This window comes from Triticum aestivum, chromosome 3A, assembly GCF_018294505.1.
Source record: "Triticum aestivum cultivar Chinese Spring chromosome 3A, IWGSC CS RefSeq v2.1, whole genome shotgun sequence".
NCBI lineage: Eukaryota > Viridiplantae > Streptophyta > Magnoliopsida > Poales > Poaceae > Triticum > Triticum aestivum.
The window spans coordinates 596745711-596764660 of record NC_057800.1 but is presented as its reverse complement, the minus strand read 5'-3'; the positions used below and the strand labels follow the sequence as shown (position 1 = coordinate 596764660).

Genomic DNA, 18950 nt, shown 5'->3' with positions numbered 1-18950 from the left:
CGAAGCACAGGGGCGCGCCCAGGGGGGTGGGCGCCCCCACCCTCGTGGGGCCCATGGGGCTCCCCTCCGGTAGATTTTTGTTCCAGTATTTTTTATATTTTCCAGAAAAATTCTCCGTTGATTTTCACCGCATTCCGAGAACTTCTATTTCTGCACAAAAACAACACCATGGTAGTTTTGCTGAAAACAACGTCAGTCCGGTTAGTTGTAATCAAATCATACCAAAATCATATAAAACTATTGTAAACATGGCATGAATACTTGATAAATTATAGATGCGTTGGAGACGTATCAGTACCCAACAGTTTCTTTTGGGTATCCTATGAAGACGCACTTCTCCAATTTGGGTTTGAGCTTATCAGGCTGAAACTTTTTAAGAAACGACAGCTTAGGTTTCTTGCTAAACCATAGTTCATACGGTGTCGTCTCAACGGATTTTTAGACGGTGCCCTATTTAACGTGAATGCAGCTATCTCTAATGCATACCCCCAAAACGATAGTGGTAAATCGGTAAGAGACATCATAGATCGCACCACATCTAATAAAGTACGGTTACGATATTCTGACACACCATTATGCTGTGGTGTTCCAGGTGGCATGAGTTTGTGAAACTATTCCACATTGTTTTAATTGAAGGCCAAACTCGTAACTCGAATATTTGCTTCTACGATCAGATCGTAGAAACTTTATTTTCTTGTTACGATGATTATCCACTTCACTCTGAAATTCTTTGAACTTTTCAAATGTCTCAGACTTGTGTTTCATCAAGTAGATATACCCATATCTGCTCAAATCATCTGTGAAGGTCAGAAGACAATGATACCCGCCGTGAGCCTCAACACTCATTGGACCGCATACATCGGTATGTGTTATTTCCAATAAGTCAGTGGTTCACTCCATTGTTCCGGAGAACGGAGTCTTAGTCATCTTGCCCATGAGGCATGGTTTGCAAGCATCAAATGATTCATAATCAAGTGATTCCAAAAGTCCATCCTCATGGAGTTTCTTCATGCGCTTTACAACAATATGACCTAAATGGCAATGCCACTAGTATGTTGCACTATCATTATCAACTTTGCATCTTTTGGCATCAATATGTGTATCACTACAATCGAGATTCAATAAACCATTCACCTTGGGTGTACGACAATAGAAGGTTTTATTCATGTAAACAGAATAATAATTATTCTTTAAATGAATAACAATATTGCAATAAAATGATCCAATAATATTATACTCAACGCAAACACCAAATAACATTTATTTTAGGTTCAACACTAATCCCGAAGGTAAAGGGAGTGTGCGATGGTGATCTTATCAACCTTTGGAATCATTTCCAACACACATCGTCACCTCGTCCTCAACTAGTCTTTGTTCATTTTATAACTCATGTTTCGAGTTACTAATCATAGCAACTGAACAAGTATCAAATACCCAGGGGCTACTATGAACACTAGTAAAGTACACATCAATAACATGTATATCATATCTACTTTTGTTCACTTTGCCATCCTTCTTATCTGCCAAGTATTTGGGGCAGTTCCGCTTCCAGTGACCATTTCCTTTGCAGTAGAAGCACTCAGTTTCAGGCTTAGGTCTAGCTTTGGGCTTCTTCATGGGAGTGGCAACTTGCTTGCCATTCTTCTTGAAGTTCCCTTTATTTCCATTGCCCTTTTACTTGAAACTAGTGGTCTTGTCAACCATCAACACTTGATGCTTTTCTTGATTTCTACCTTCGCCGATTTCAGCATCGCGAAGAGCTCGGGGAATCGTTTTCATCATCCCTTGCATATTATAGTTCATCACGAAGTTCCAGTAACTTGGTGATAGTGACTAGAGAACTCTGTCAATCACTATCTTATCTGGAAGATTAACTCCCACTTGATTCAAGCGATTGTAGTACTCAGACATTCTTAGCACATGCTCACTGGTTGAGCTATTCTCCTCCATCTTGTAGGCAAAGTGCTTGTCAGAGGTCTCATACCTGTCGACTCGGGCATGAGTCTGAAATACCAATTTCAGCGCTTGGAACATCTCATATGCTCCGTGAAATTTCAAAACATTTTCGAAGTCCCGGTTCTAAGCCGTAAATCATGGAGCACTAAACTATCAAGTAGTCATCATACCGAGCTTTGTCAAATGTTCATGACGTCTGTGTGTGCTCCTGCAATAGTTCTGTCACCTAGCGGTGCATCAAGGACATAATTCTTCTATGCAGCAATGAGGTTAATCCTTAGATCATGGACCTAGTCCGCATCATTGCTACTATTCTTTCAACTTAGCTTTCTCTAGGAACATATCAAAAAATAAAATAGGGGAGCTATACGCAAGCTATTGATCTACAACATAGATATGAAAATACTATCAGGACTAAGTTCATGATAAATTAAAGTTCAATTAATCATATTACTTAAGAACTCCCACTTAAATAGACATCTCTCTAGTCATCTAAGTGATCACGTGATCCATATCAACTAAACCATGTCCGATCATCACGTGAGATGGAGTAGTTTTCAATGGTGAACATCACTATGTTGATCATATCTACTATATGATTCACGCTCGACCTTTCGGTCTCAGTGTTCTGAGGCCATATCTGCATATGCTAGGCTCGTCAAGTTTAACCTAAGTATTCTGCATGTGCAAAATTGGCTTGCACCCGTTGTATGTGAACGTAGAGCTTATCACACCCGATCATCACGTGGTGTCTCGGCACGACGAACTGTAGCAATGGTGCATACTCAGGGAGAGCACTTATACCTTGAAATTTTAGTGAGAGATCATCTTATAATGCTACCGCTGTACTAAGCAAAATAAGATGCATAAAGGATAAACATCACATGCAATCAAATAAGTGATATGAGATGGCCATCATCATCTTGTGCCTTTGATCTCCATCTCCAAAGCACCTCATGATCACCATCGTCACCGGCTTGACACCTTGATCTCCATCGAAGCATCGTTGTCGTCTCGCCAACTATTGCTTCTACGACTATCGTTACCGCTTAGTGATAAAGTAAAACAATTGCATGGCGATTTCATTTCATACAATAAAGCGACAACCATATGGCTCCTGCCTATTGCCGATAAATGTTACAAAACATGACCATCTCATACAACAATTTATATATCATCACGTCTTGACCATATCACATCACAGCAAGCCCTGCAAAAAACAAGTTAGACGTCCTCTACTTTGCTGTTGCAAGTTTTATGTGGCTGCTACGGGCTTCTAGCAAGAACCATTCTTAACTACCCATCAAAACCACAACGATTTTTCATCAAGTGTGCTGTTTTAACCTTCAACAAGGACCGGGCTAGTCAAATCGGTTCAACTAAAGCTGGAGAAACAGACACCCACTAGCCACCTGTGTGCGAAGCACGTCGGTAGAACCAGTCTCATGAACGCGGTCATGTAATGTTGGTTTGGGCCGCTTCATCCAACAATACCGTGGAATCAAATTAAGACATCCTGGTAAGCAGTATGACTATTATCACCCACAACTCATTGTGTTCTACTCGCGCATTTAACATCTATGCATAGACCTGGCTCAGATGCCACTGTTGGGGAACGTAGTAGTTCAAAAAATTTTCCTATGATCACGCAAGTTCTATCTAGGAGAAGCATAGCAACGAACGGGGAGAGTGTGTCTACGTACCCTCGTAGACCGAAAGTGGAAGCGTTTAGTAACGCGGTTGATGTAGTCAAACTTCTTTGCGATCCAACCGATCCAAGTACCAAACGTACGACACCTCCGCGATCAGCACACTTTCAGCTCATGACGTCCCTTGAACTCTTGATCCAGTTGAGGCCGAGGGAGAGTTCCGTCAGCATGATGGCATGGCGATGGTGATGATGAAGTTACCGGCACAGGGCTTCGCCTAAGCACTACGACGATATGACCGAGGTGTGTAACTGTGGAGGGGGGCACCGCACACGGCTAAAAGATCAACTTGTGTGTTCTAGGGTGCCCCTTCCCCCGTATATAAAGGAGGGAGAGGGAGAGGCATCCGGCCCTAGGGGGCGCGCCAAGGTGTGGAGTCCTACTAGGACTCCCTAGTCCTAGTAGGATTCCACCTCCCACACGGAGTAGGAAAGGGGGAAGGGAGAAGGAGAAGGAAAGGGGGGGGGGGCTTCTCCTAGTCCTAATCGGCCTCCCGCCCAAGGGGTGGGGGGGGGGCGCACCAGCCCCTTGTGGGTGGTGTGCTTCCCTCTTATGGCCCATAAGGCCCATAACTTCTCAAAGGGGGTTCCGGTAACCTCCCGGTACTCCGGAAAATACCCAAACTTCTCTGGAACCATCCCGATGTCCGAATATAGCCTTCCAATATATCAATGTTTATGTCTCGACCATTTCAAGACTCCTCGTCATGTCCGTAATCTCATCCGGGACTCTGAACAAACTTAGGTTCATCAAATCACATAACTCATAATACAAATCATCACCGAACGTTAAGCGTGCGGACCCTATGGGTTCGAGAACTATGCAGACATGACCGAGACACATCTCCGGTCAATAACCAATAGCGGGAACCTGGATGCTCATATTGGCTCCTACATATTCTATGAAGATCTTTATCGGTCAAACCGCATAACAACATACGTTATTCCCTTTGTCACCGGTATGTTACTTGCCCGAGATTTGATCGTCGGTATCATCATACCTAGTTCAATCTCATTACCGGAAAGTCTCTTTACTTGTTCTGTAATATTTCACCCCGCAACTAACTCATTAGTCACATTGCTTGCAAGGCTTATGGTGATGAGCATTACCGAGAGGGCCCAGAGATACCTCTCTGAAACACGGAGTGACAAATCCTAATCTCGATCTATGCCAACCCAACAAATACCTTCGGAGACACCTATAGAGCATATTTATAATCACCTAGTTACGTTGTGACGTTTGATAATCTCATTGTTAGAGGAACATGTATAAGTCATGAAGAAAGCAATAGCAATAAAACTAAACGATCATTATGCTAAGCTAACGGATGGGTATTTTCCATCACATCAATCTCTAATGATGTGATCCCGTTCATCAAATGACAACACATGTCTATGGCTAGGAAACTTAACCATCTTTGATTAATGAGCTAGTTAAGTAGAGGCATACTAGGAACACTCTATTTGTTTATGTATCGACACATGTACTAAGTTTCCGGATAATACAATTCTAGCATGAATAATAAACATTTATCATGATATAAGGAAATATAAATAACAACTTTATTATTGCCTCTAGGGCATCTTTCCTTCAGGTGGAACAAGTGCTTGAAGACCCTCTTCCACGCCAAGAGCGACATCAAGAGGAATGAGCATTTGAGGACCTTCCTCCGCGGTAAGAGTGACATCAAAACCGCCACTATGATGAAAAACTCTGCTACGACAAGCGTTCACCATGCCCAAGTTATCTGAAAGCAATGATCCCGAAGAATATCTCTCATGGGCATTGAAAGTGGACAAGATATTCCATCTTCACAACTACGACGAGGAAAAGAAGATCGCCATGGCCTCCCTCGAGTTTCAAGACTACGTCCTCATTTGGTGGGAGCAAGTGATTGAGCGACGACAAGCAACAGGCGAACCACCCATCACAACTTGGTGCGAATGAAGGATGTCATGAGAGCTCGCTTCATGCCTACACACTACACCCGCGATCTTTTCAAGAAGTTGCAACTCCTCAAGCAAGGCACGAAGAGGGTGGAACAATACTACCAAGAAATGGAGATTGCCATGATAAGAGCCAATGTCAAGGAAGACGACGAGCAAACTATGGCACGATTCTTGAACGGCCTCAATCACCCCATCAAGCGAATTGCTGACTTCCAACCCTACTCCAACCTTCTCGAGCTAGTTCATCAAGCGACCAAGGCCGAGTGATAAGTACAAGATGACTTCAAATATGCCAAGTACTCTTCCAAGACATACGGATCCTACACTCAAGCTCCCATGACTTCGGCACCTCCTACCTCAACTAGAGCATCACCAAGTACCGGTGACAATTCAAGTTCCAAGCAAGTTACGTCTTCCTAGACTCGTCCTCCAACAAGCAACTACAAATCCAAAACTCCCTTATCTTCGACGCAACCAAATGACCCCGTCAAGACAATTTCTCTCAAGTGCTTCACATGTGGTGGCCGAGGACACAAGTCCTTCCAATGCACCAACAAGTGAACCATGATTGTCAACGATGATGGCACAGACGACTCCATGAGTGAAGAAGAAATGAAAGCCCTTGAGCACGTGTCCATGCACCGGCATGTAAATGAAGATGAAGATGATCAAGTCTTTTGTGAAAATGATTCAAGTCCCTCTCTCGTGGTCTCCAAGGTCTCTATGCTACAACACCACAAAGAAGAAGACCAACATTGCCACATCTTCCACGCCAAGGCCGGCATCAACGGGCGTTCCGTGAAGGTCATCATCGACGGAGGAAGTTGCAGCAATTTGGCAAGCAAAGAGCTATGTTCCAAGCTACAATTTGTCAAGAAGAAGCATCCTCGGCCCTACAAGGTCCAATGGCTTAGCGACTCCGACACTATTCAAGTGGAGCACAGGGTGCAAGTTTCCTTCAAGATCAGCGCCTACGAGGACACCTTGGAGTGTGACGTGGTTCCAATGTCTGTGTGCCATCTTCTCTTGGGAAGACCTTGGCAATTCGACCACGGCGTCATCCACAACGGAAGAAGAAACCACTATAGCTTCAAGATGAAAGGAAAGGAGTACGTGCTACGACCTATGTCACTAAGTCAAGTGATCGCCGGCAAGCAAGCATCCACCCATCGTGGAGAGGCTAGTGAGAGAGTGAACCACCACAAAGAGAGATAGAGCCATAGGCCAAAAATGAGTGACTCTTCATTGAGAGAGAAAAACTTAGTCCTCCTAGCCACCAAAAGAGAGATGAGAGAAGTGTGTGAGAACCCGTCGAGTGTCATACACTACGTCCTAGTGTGGAAATATGAGGTGGCAAGGACTAACCCTTCTAACCCTCTTCCTCTAGTGTTCTGTAACTTGTTGCAGGAATTCACGGATGTCTTCCCCGATGAGCTACCTTCCGGTCTCCCTCCTCTACGTGGAATTGAACACCGGATCGACCTCATCCCCGGTGCACCTCTTTTGAACAAGGCTCCATACCGCGTCAACCCCGAGGAAACTAAGGAGATCCAACAACAAGTTGAAAAACTCATCGACAACGGACATGTACGTGATAGCTTAAGCCCTTGTGCCAAAAAGAGATGGTAGTTTTTGCACGCGTTCCGATTGTAGACCCATCAATGCTATCACCGTTTGTTATAGGCATCCCATTCCACGACTTGATGGTATGTTAGATGAGCTTAGTGGAGCCACCATTTTCTCAAAAATTGATCTTAAAAGTGGTTATTACCAAATCCGCATTCAAGAAGGCGATGAATGGAAAACCGCTTTTAAAACTAAATTTGGCTTTTACGAGTGGTTAGTTATGCCTATGGGTTTATCAGAAGCTATCGGCCCTTTCATGCGTGTTATGCATTTTGTGCTTCACCTATACATTGGCGTGTTTGTTGTGGTCTATTTTGACGACATACTTGTGTTTAGCAAATCCCTCAAAGACCATGTAAATCATCTTAGGGCCGTTTTGCAAACTCTTCAAAAAGAACGTCTTTATGCCAATATGGAAAAATGCACTTTTGGTGTTGACAAGCTTGTTTTCTTGGGTTTTGTTGTTTCTTCCAAGGGTCTTCATGTTGACGAGTCCAAAATTGAAGCAATTAAAACTTGGCGTCTGGATGCCTTTTCTAGTACTCTGCTGGAGGGGGGGGGGGTCGATCATGGAGGGCTTCTACATCAAACTTTCCGCCCTTTCGATGATGTGTGAGTAGTTCACAACAGATACTGGTCCATAGCTAGTAGCTAGATGACTTCTTCTCTCTCTTTGATCTTTAATACAATGTTCTCCATGATCTTCATGGAGATCGATTCGATGTAATCTTCTTTTGCGGTGTGTTTGTTGGGATCCGATAAATTTTATGATCAGATTATTCACTGAAAGTAATTAGTCTTTTCCAAACTTTATTATGCATGATTATTATAGCCTTGTAGTTCTCTCTAATCTATTTGTTTGGTTTGGCCAACTAGATTGATTTATCTTCTGTGGGAGATGTGTTTTGTAATGGGTTCAATCTTGCGGTGTCCTCACCCAGTGACAGTAGGGGTAGCGAGGCACATAGTTGTATTGTTGTCATGAAGGGGAAAACGAGGGTTTTGACCATATTGCTTGGTTTATTCTATCTACTTCATGTCATCTTGCTTAAAGCATTACTTTGTTTGCCATGAACTTAATACCATGGATGCATGCAGGAGTCAGTCGATATGGGAGTAATAGTAGTAGATGCAGGCAGGAGTCGGTCTACTTGTCACGGACGTGATGCCTATATACATGATCATTGCCATGAATAACGTCATAACTATGCATTTTTCTATCAATTGCCCAATAGTAATTTGTCTACCCATCATATGCTATGTTTCGAGAGAGAAGCCTCTAGTGAAAACTATGCCCCCCTGGTCTACTTCTATCATATTACTAAAACCAAAAATACCTTGCTGCAATTTTACTTATTTTATTTTACTTTTCAATTTATATATCTATCACTATTAGATTTTACCCTTGCAAGTAATGAGTTCAAGGGGATAGACAACCCTCTTACCCGTGTGGTGCAAGTATTTGCTCTTGTGTGTGTAGGTGTTGCTTATTAGACATTTGCGTGATTCTTCTATTGGTTCGATAACCTTGATTCTCACTTAGGAAAATATTGACCGCTACTATATTGATTCACCCTTCTCTCTTCGAAGAAAATCCCAACGCTGCTCACAAGTAGTAGTCCTCTCCATCAAGGACTCCTCCCTCGCTCTCCCTACCAAAACCGACGCCAGGGTAACAATCTCCTTTACCATCTCTGCCGCCTATTATATTCTCGTCCCTCCTATGGTAGAAGATGAGGCCGGTGTCCATTCGTGCGTGCATGCTCCAGTTATTCTTGTATCACATAACTGAGAGTAAAAGTTTGCGATCAAAGGAAAGTTTGCATAAATTGATGAAATTGGTCAATCGGAAAAGCCCAAACAAACAGGGTCTATATCTCGTTATGCTACCTGTGGAGTCTGGGGAACCTCTTCCGTTGTTGAAAATAAAATAATAATTAGTTACACATCTATAGAAAAACCGTGCAATTTTTGTTATTGTTGTATGCGTCATTTAGACTGATCAACTTCAAGTTTTTCTTCGCTCTCACTCAAAAAAAAACAACTCAAAAAAAGCTTAGGGTTCCTCTGCCTCCCACCGCTGCCGCCAGTCCGTCTCGTCTCCGGTGGCCTTTGAGCCACGGCGGCTCGATGGATCCCAGCCCTTGCCGTCGGGAGGGCTCTGTTTTAGTTATTCCTTCGTGTTTTGTTAGGGTTTGTGTCCTACTTAAGAAGACAAGACGGTGACGGCTCCCTAAAGATGAAATAATGTTCTCCCCGCCTAGCCCTCGTCCAGGTGGTATGTCTAGTACCGTCGGTGGTCGTGTGGAGGTTTGTCTTCGAGGGACCTGTCCTTGGTGGATTTGTCCGGATCTAATCGTAGTTCGTCTATATTTATGTTTTTTCAGGTTGAATCCTTCCGATCTACGCTACTCTTCATCAGCGATGGTTGCTGTTCTGCTGCGCTGGTCATGTTCGGCCTTAGCACAACAAATTCCCGACTGTCTACTACAACAAGTTTTGCCCGGCTCCGGCGAGAGAGGGGCGATGATGGTGACGCGCCTTCGACTCGTTTTAATGCTTGTAGTCGTCGCTAGGTGGTCTACAGATCTGGATGTAATTTTTATTATTTCTGGTGTTCGTTGTAGTGCCATGATTGAAGAATAGATCAGAAATTTCTTTAAAAAAAGAAAACAAAACAACTCCACGGTTTTCAAGAAAAAAAGACGGATCAACTCCACTGTCAGCCGTGTTTAGAAGATCCACTCCACTTTCAGCCCTGTTTACATGATCGACTCCGCTTTTAGCCCTTAAAATAAACATAGGAAGTGTATAAGAAAGAAAGAGTGTATTCGCAAAAAAAAAGAGAGGTTTAAAACGCAAAAGCTAGACGCTGCAAGGGCGGGCCACCGCAACCGCCCGATCCCGCGACAGATACAGCGTCATTCCGTTCCGGTGCCGGCGAGGCGACGACAGAGCGACAGAGCTGTCATTCCTCTTCCGGATGGCGTCGACGGCCGGGGTGGTCCTCTCCATCAAGGACTCCTTCCTCGCCCTCCCCACCAAGACCGGCGACAGGGTAATAATCGCCTTTCCCATCTCCGCTGCCTCTTATAATCTCGATCACCCATCCTATGCTAGAAGATGAGGCTGGAGTCCATTCGTCCGTGCCTGCTCCAGTTATTCTTGGATCACACAACTGAGAGTAAAATGTTACGATCAAAAGAAGGTTTGCATAAATTGCTGAAATTGGTCGATCGGTAGGAAAAGCCTGTTTCAGGGTGAGTCTTCAGGGGTTTGTGTGATTCTGTGTGCATGATCATATTGTTTCTTCTCTCAGTTTGTATTCTTCACTGCCCTGGAAAGCTGCAAGCTCTAGAATCTAGATCAAGATAATGCATGATGATGATGTTTGCAATTTGGTCATGTTGTAGAGAAGAAGTCATATATATTTCTGGTAAGTCGTCCAATGCAGTTGTGATGTACAAATGACTCCTAATTTGTGTATCTTCTTAGGCTCTCGAAGAGGTTGAGAAAGACATCTCCTCGTTGCGGCAAGTGCTCTCTGGTGATGGAGAAGCAGGAGCAAATCAAGAGCAAGTCCTGCAAATAGCACTTGAAATTTGCAAGGAGGGCGTGCTTTCCCTCTTTGTTCAGAATCTACCTTCCTTGGGTTGGGGAGTATGTCGCTTATCAACTAAATGTGTTTATCTCTTTTTTTTAATCTATTACTGCTTCCGTCCCATATTAATTGACGCTCAAACGGATGTATCTAGATGGGGTGGAGCGAGTATTACTCAGGTACTGAACTCGCTAGCTCTGAATTGCAGGTAAGAAAAGATTTGGTTATTTGCTGGTGCATTTTGCTTGGGCAGAAAGTTGATGAGAATTATTGCTGTGTGAAGTATATTGCAGATCACGTGGAGCTTTTAGATTTCCTAGTTGTTTGGCAAGTCATCTACTTCTCCAGTTAATTCCAGTTGGAACAGTGAAAATGAATGCAGAGATAGTTTACAAGATATCCTCTGTTTGCATGTATATCAAATTGCTTTTCCTTAAAATTATTTAATTTACCTGATTTTCCGTATCATTAATATGGACTTCTGTAATTGGCACTTACCAAAGGGTCTTGCACTTGAAGCCTTGCAGTCCATGATTTAAATCTTCTGCGACAGCTTTCTAATAATAGTTGCTGTTCCTTGGTATACCGTATCTTTGTAAGCCTGATTGGTAAACTCTTGCAACAGTTACAAGAAGTCGGACCTTGCACTGAACTGTGGGATTATGGTGAGAGAATGCATAAAACATCCAACCCTTGCAAAGTAAGGCTTCAAACTTTTCATCTACTTGGGACATTATTTTGTTTGGGACTACTATAATATATGCACCTAACTTTTCTTGGTAAATCTGTGCTGAGCTAAATGTAGCACAAGATGTACGCGTACAAAATAATATAACATGAAGAACAAGTTGATGCGTTTTAATTTTCCCATGCTAGGAATCTTTGGCTATGCACGAATATGTGAAAAGAATTGATTGCCTTCAATAGCATTTACTATGAAAACAAGGTTGAACAACCATAAAGCTGTTTGCCTTAGATGCATTATTGCACCTTTCTTCTGAAATAAAATGTAAAATACTTTAAATTTACCGATTCAAATTTAATATCTACCAGACATGTCCTTCTTTCTTCACCACAATTATTGTGCTGTTATCCACTTAGCCTTTGAAATAGCTTTGTCCCTCACATTCACCTTACCACAAAAGTATCGTCGGTGAATCATTTTGTTACCGAAATAGGCTTTCGCCCCGCTATATTAATATAGCAACCACCCGATACATCCAGAAGTTCGACGCTGGGGCAAACATCACAATCATGCCCAAAAGAAAAACAAGAGAAAATCAAGAGAAAGAAATGCCGGCAGCACCGGATGAACGAAAGCTGAGGCATCCCGCAACCGCTGCGCCCACCGGAAACATCCACCACGCTCCAATGCCATCGAGTCGCCGTGAACCAAGCAACACCCTCAAGAAGGACTGCGACGACGACGCCGCTGCTGCCCGGACGAATCCTAGGATTTCTCCCGGTACACGGAGGGAAGCGGGCGAGAGGTACTCCCGACGCCCTTCAAGAAGGTTGATGGCGCCCACAGGCGTCACCGCGCCGGTGCCGGGCGGACCCGAGAGGGATTTTGCCCTGCCCTTCATACCCACAACCCAGGACCAACCGGCGGCTCCACCATGCCAACCGCCCACCAACCTGCGCCACCACAGTCACGAGGACACCACCGTCGTCTCTCCACCGCAGACGCTGCGAGGCCGGCCGAACCAAGCGAGACCACCGCCGATAGGGACCGGGAGCACCACAGCCATGTGGGAGGGGACAACCTCCACTGGCACAAGCCGTAGCAGACCGGACGCAGGCGCGGGAGCACGCTGGACCCCCTGCCCAGCCGGGCCCAGATCGGGCCAGTTAAGCTCCTGCCGCTGCGCTGCAGCCGACGCAGCGCAGAGCCGCCGATCCCAACGACCGCATCCCGTCAGCCCAGCCGGAGGAGACCTGTCGGAGGCCAGACCAACCCACCCTGACCCAGATCGGGCCCAAAAGGGCCCGGATCTGGGATGAGGTGGTTATTAACCATAAGCACAACATATTCTGAAATATAAAATAGTTTGATAACTAGTTAATTCAATTTTGCATATATATGATTTTGTAGCGCCCTTTCAGATATATATTGGAATCCAATAGCTTTGAGCTGTTTTTCGAGTATGTTGAGCTGCCGAACTTCGACATTGCCTCTGATGCTCTATACACCTTCAAGGTAAATCCATATTTTCAGATTTATCTTTATGTAAATTTACTCTTTATCAAATATTGAATGGTCGTTCTTGACAAGATGTTTGCAGGATTTGCTTACCAAACATGAAAGTGTTGTGTCCGTGTACTTGAGCTCCCACTACGAGCAGGTCACTCTCTTTTTCTGAAAAAAATCTGCATTCATGCAATCAAAATGAAATAACATTTCTTATTTTTGAGTTCATATTTTTGTATGCCATCATTGTCGGATTATTACCTCTCTGACTCTGCCTTCTGATTTTCTGATACACTTACAGATTTGCACTTTCATTGTTGCTTGCCCTAATGCCTACATAAATACTTGACTCCGCCAACCAGATCACTAACAGTCTAACATAACATAGTGGATAGTTCCATTCCTGTTGTCACTAACACTGTAAAATATTTTGTTCAGTTCTTTGAACGCTACACAAGGATCTTAACATCAGCTAATTATGTAACAAGGCGTCAGTCGGTGAAGGTCAGACTTGATGCTCTAGCTAATCATCTCATTCACATGGAAAAGAAACTGATATTGGTGTCTGTATTTTCAGTTCCTTTCAGAATTTCTATTGGAGCCTTCAAACTCTAAAATAATGAAGCGATACATTCAGGAAGTTCGTTTCCTAAATATTATGATTGGTCTACTGAAGGTATCAGTTATAGTATACATTTTACTGTTCATCTGGGAATTACGTGACAATGAGATAGCCTATTTTGGTTATTCATTACTCTGTTTCTTGTTAAGTTCGTATTTAAAAGCCTCACTAATATGATTTTTCTATGGATATTATGGAAATTAATAGATTGTTTTTTAAGGTCAAATTAATAGATTGTAATATTATTTAGATTCCATTTCAGTAGTTGTTATTCCACCTTGAACTTAAGACGTAAAAGGTAGTCAGCGGTTTTTTAATGAGGAACTGGCAGTGATCTGCCTATATTTAAAATAAAAAGAGTTTTACAGAGTTAGCATTACAAAGCGAAAGGCCAATGGCCGCCCACAACGCACCCTGGTCCCTGAAGTATAAGTAAACATACACTAATCAGACCTAGGGGTGGTTCATTCTCACAGTCAGATAGCCAATGAACAGAGGTAGTGGGCTGGAGAAGGCGAAGGTTCTGCTTGATCAGGTGAAGAACTCCAGGACCTAGTAGTGTAGAATGCTCGAAAATGCGCATAAATGACTTCTAACCTGTAGAAAACTATACATTTTGAGCGTAAAACAGTAAGGGAGGCATATGTACAAGCTTTTTTGGTAGCTACGTACTAGGTTAGACTACATAGAGTAACTGCTTGACTAAGTGTTTATAGGCTGCTAAGTGAAGGTCCATCATTGTGAAAACTCAAGCATTATATTACTCTTTTAAACTGGGCCTGTCTTCTATATGAGTGTGCAAGAGCTCCCAGCCCTCTTGACGAGGTTCTGTCAAAAGAAAAAAAAAATACTGTCTTGAACATTCTTATCTCTTAGCCAAATGTTCCAGCAGTTGTCTGGAAGTTCAGACGTGAATATACATTTGAAAGGCTTCATTTATGAGAAATAAAAGCTTGCAAACTTTCTTAACATTGATTTTTTGCATGAAAGATTCTCCATTTCTGCACAAATATTATTAAATATTATGTATGTACAGATCCTATCTATTTGTAGGAGTGTTACTACTAACCGGCATCCTTTGTAGGATTCAAGCAAAAATATCAAAATATGTGCCTTCCACGTTTTTAAGGTACCATCTTCAAGTGCACGTACACTGTATTTCCCCGTCAAACAAATTCCTTGTAACAATTTTTGTTGGTCCATTTCCCTGTGTGGAATTAGGTGTTCGTTGCCAATCCAAACAAGCCTCCTGGTATTATTGAAGCTTTACGAGACAATCGCAAAGAATTGTTGAAACTACTCCACGATCTTCCTGCAAGTAAAGGTAGTGCTGTGAAGTTTCCATCTTAGAGCCCATTACAGACCAGCTTAAAATTGCAAAAGAAGGATGGAGTAGTCAGGAAACCCGCTTCTGGTTGTTCTGAGTTTAGACTTGAAGCCATGATGTCAACCACCACAAAAACCCGCATATGTAATTTTTTTTGTTCCATCTTACAGGTGAAGATGAACTTGACGAGGAGAGAGACCTGATCATTCAGCGAATCGAGAAGTTGTAATGCTGATCACCTATCAGAAGTTCTGACTTGTTTGGCATATCAGAAGTTCAGAACAAACCTATCAAAAGTTCAGAACCAACACCCTTAAGCCTCCAAGAGCTGCGTCAATTTGGAGGACATTGCAGTTCGGCGAAGGATGGTATAATAAAGTCACAATAAATATATCCGCTATTCGTTCTCGAGTGAGCTTTTTTATGTGATTTTTTAGACAAAGCTTTTTTTATATGATGTGTAGCATCAAAGAACTCGAGCCAAGAATATTATTGCTGGTACAATCCGGCCCAGTTTCTGTGACTTTCCCTCCTGGTGATCCCCCAAGTGATAATCCATCAACAAGAAGAAAATCTGAAGTTACAGCAGAACGGAGAGCCTAGCTCAAAATCGGTAAATAAAAAACAGTACACTGGTAACAGAGAATGGCTTTGGAGATGCGTAATTCAGCTAGCTCCGTTCTTGGCGCGCACCCTGGCGATTCAGTTGATCATCCCTCTACTTGGATGAGGCTAAGGCCTTGCGGACCCTGGAGCTCACCCTGATCTTCCCCTTTGTCTGCTGCGCCTTGTTGTCCCCAGCCTTCGCGTCCGCTGCCGGCCTTCCAGCCATGACCGCCGGCGGTGGCACCGGAACCGGGATCCCCCCTGCCGCCTTCTCGGGAACCTTGCTCGTGGTTGCCGCGACGGTAGAAGTGCTCCCGAGGACCTGCCCAGGCTTGCCACCTCCCTTGGCAGCAGCCGGTTTCTGGGGCGCCGCTGGCACGATCGCCGGTGCCGCCTTAGGTGCGGGAGCTTTGCCTACTGGAGACGGCGCCGGTGCACGTGCCGGCAATACAACCGGTGGCGGTGCAGCACCGTGCGTCGCGGCAGGCGCTCCCCCCGGTACGCCGGTAGCGGCAGCTCCGCCGTCGTGGGGTTGGCCCGTGAGGCGGCGAAGAGGCCCGAAGACCGGCCGGGCGTGGAAGGCTCTCTGAAGCCTGCTACAGATGGTAGTCGGCGACTTGCCGTCGGCGGCCGGCTCCTTGTTGTTCATCTGCATCACTGCTGTACGAAGGACAAACTTCGGATGCAGCGAAGTGGAGAAAGAACTGTGCTTCATATATAGGCAAATGACATATACTCAGCTTCCTGGTGAAGTGAGAGAGATGGGGACGCATTTCCCTACATCTTCGCTTTCCGTCAGATGAGATGCTCCGCACACGAACTCAAATGATGAGCCGACGAGAGACGGGTATCATATTCCTCGGGAATACTAGTAGATGGAAAGGCGCGCTTTGCCGCGCAGATGAACGGTCCTTAATAGTGTTGCGGATATAGACCACTAAATTTGGCTAGCTTTTGGCTCGTTTTGTATGGACTTAATTGTGATAAATTTGCACTATATGATCAACGTACATGAGCTTGAGGGTTAAGGAGTGTGATTGTTCAATAGGATATTTGAGGGGCCGTCCATCGCTGTCTAAGATCACGTCCTATGCATCCGTGGACGTTTAAGTGGTCGAATTTGCCAGGTTCGGCTATAGATGCTCTAAAGCAGATTGAGTAGGAACACAACGAAAAAAAAGGTGCAAAAAGATGAGACTGGGTTACGACTAGCAGAATTGGCTGCTAGTGGGACTAAAACGCTGCACCTACGAGACACCCACTTACATGTGAGGCCACCAAAGTTGCCCAAAGCCTTGGGCCACCACATGCCAACATTTTGTGGGAGCTTAACTCATGACTATCTAGCATGTCATCGAATATCCTTTTCTTTCTTTTTCAAATGGACACAAAATATTTGCCTCGTATATTAATTAGCCCAAATGATAAGTGCCACATGTGTGGCACAAAGCAATATGATTCAAACATCATCATTACTATCCATTTTACCACATTAACAAATGACATCAGCGAAATCTTTTTGGTTTTTCAGACTTACAGATATTTTATCTCTTAAATAAAAAATCCGATTAAAATAAATTTTCAACATTAAATCCGTCTAGACGAGATCTCCAAAACTAAATACAATATTAACATGTTTCGATGACTTTTTCTTGGGCCAAAAGTTGCCATGATTTTACACTGAAGTTGCCATAGTGTTTACACTAAAGTTGCAATGATATGTTCTATTTATTTTTTTTCTTCTAGATTTAAAACTACTATTGTATTTCAACTACTTTTCACAGCAAGTTTTATTAATTGATCATGGCAATTTTAGTAATTAACCACGGCAAATTTAACTCATGGATCATGACAACTTTTAGTAATTCATGATGGTAATTTTAGTATTTTGACCATGGAAATTATTTTTTGTATGAACCATGGCAAATTTTTGTGCATGTATCATGACAAATTTAAGTAATTCACCATGGCAATTTAAGTTTCTGGTTCATGGCAAATTTGAGCCATTGACCATGCATTTTAAAAATAACGGATGACGGATTTCTTTCTAATTATGAACCATGTCAAAATTATTTCATGGATCATGGCAAATTTTAGTAATTCACCATGACAAGTTTAGTTTCTTAATTTCTTTTTTTTAACATGTCAAAATTTCCTTTAAACGTAGAGGAAAAAGTAGTTGAAAGATATCATGGCAATTTCAGTGTAAACACCATTGCAATTTATATGCAATAGACATGGCAACTTTGGACCGCCAAATTTTTTTGTCGAAACATATCGATATGGATTTGATTTTGAAGTTCTCGTCGTGACGGATTTAGTGGTGAAAATGGATTTTCAATCGGATTTGTCATTTAAGAGATAAAACATTTGAAATTTTGAAAATCCCAAAAGATCCCTGCTGACATCATTTGTTGTCTTACCTGTTTGCACGCATGCCAAAAAAAAAAAAAAGACTGACGTGTCACAATGGGTGGCTAGAAGGCCGTGTGGCCTGAGCTCCTTCAACCCACACGCGTGACACTTATCATGGTCCTTAATTAAGGAAAGAAGAGTTCTACAAATATCCCATAAACGCCACATGAAAATTACTCTCGTGATACAATTTTTCCTAGGTTTTTTTTCCTATGATATGATGGATCATAACTCTGCCTCGTTCAAGATGATGTTGCGCAAGATTGATGGTGGAGCACTCTTGTAGCGGAAAATACGAGAGTTTCTTTCATTCTATAAGAGTCCAAGAGACGAGCATGGTGAGGGAGGCCAAGGCCTTTCTATTGTGGTTGTTCGTGCTTAACTCTTTGACTACTAATTTTTGATGAATTCCTCAAGATGCCATGCGGAAGTATCCATCTGTGACAGCCCAAGATTTTCGATCACAAATTTGCAAAGCCTCAGGGTGTATCAGCATTTGTAGAAAAGTTGTGCCCTAGATTCTTGCATCCTCTTGCAAAGGGGCGAAGACCACAATTTTCTCAACCCCTCTTTTCCAACCTATCGGCGGTCCAAATCCGGTCTTGCAAAGGCAAGGCAACCAAGCAAAGAACTTGACTTTTGGAGGTGCCCAAGCTTTCCAAATCATGCGGTCCAAAGGAGATATGACCATGCCCAAGAATTGGGCCTTGTATACTGTGGCTGCCGAGTAAACATCAACGTTGGAGTGCTTCCACACTATTTCATCCTCAATGTGCACATCTAGCTGGAAGTCATGAACGAGCATCCAAAGAGTGAAGAACTCCTGGATGTGGTGAGCGGTGACAACTATGGAGGGATTGATCTTCGAAATCCAAGTGTTGTCCTTAAGGGCCTCACGTACCTTCCAAACATTTTTTGTCGAGGCCTCAAAAATTAGAGGGGGCGATG

General features: G+C 43.3%; 2 protein-coding genes across 5 annotated transcripts; one reads left to right on the top strand and one right to left on the bottom strand.

The window, feature by feature from the left end:
* Positions 1 to 10078: 10078 nt before the first annotated feature.
* On the top strand, positions 10079 to 15499 carry LOC123062461 (putative MO25-like protein At4g17270). Of its 4 annotated transcripts, XM_044485990.1 has the most exons (12): positions 10079 to 10298; positions 10736 to 10900; positions 10996 to 11049; positions 11125 to 11168; positions 11467 to 11541; positions 12948 to 13041; positions 13127 to 13186; positions 13471 to 13536; positions 13610 to 13708; positions 14739 to 14783; positions 14876 to 14978; positions 15152 to 15499. In XM_044485990.1, the coding sequence occupies exons 1-12, from the start codon at positions 10224 to 10226 to the stop codon at positions 15208 to 15210; spliced, it is 939 nt and encodes a 312-aa protein (XP_044341925.1). In that variant the 5' UTR covers positions 10079 to 10223; the 3' UTR covers positions 15211 to 15499. The 4 variants fall into 4 exon arrangements, with proteins under 4 accessions (XP_044341925.1, XP_044341924.1, XP_044341923.1 ...); XM_044485989.1 differs by lacking the exon at positions 10996 to 11049 and having other exon boundaries at positions 11050 to 11168; XM_044485988.1 differs by having other exon boundaries at positions 10996 to 11168.
* Positions 15500 to 15517: 18 nt separating this feature from the next.
* Positions 15518 to 16330, bottom strand: LOC123062462 (skin secretory protein xP2-like). The gene has a single exon (XM_044485992.1). It carries the CDS (start codon positions 16300 to 16302, stop codon positions 15700 to 15702), a length of 603 nt encoding a protein of 200 aa, XP_044341927.1. The 5' UTR covers positions 16303 to 16330; the 3' UTR covers positions 15518 to 15699.
* Positions 16331 to 18950: the final 2620 nt, after the last annotated feature.

Bases quoted from the DNA above. Each gene is read 5' to 3' on its own strand.
- LOC123062462 (XM_044485992.1), bottom strand. From the start codon at position 16,302: ATGAAGCACAGTTCTTTCTCCACTTCGCTGCATCCGAAGTTTGTCCTT.
- LOC123062461 (XM_044485988.1), top strand. From the start codon at position 10,224: ATGGCGTCGACGGCCGGGGTGGTCCTCTCCATCAAGGACTCCTTCCTC. The intron at 11,169-11,466 runs GCAAGTCATCTA...CTCTTGCAACAG, and splicing joins TTAGATTTCCTAGTTGTTTG to TTACAAGAAGTCGGACCTTG. The intron at 13,042-13,126 runs GTAAATCCATAT...AGATGTTTGCAG, and splicing joins ATGCTCTATACACCTTCAAG to GATTTGCTTACCAAACATGA.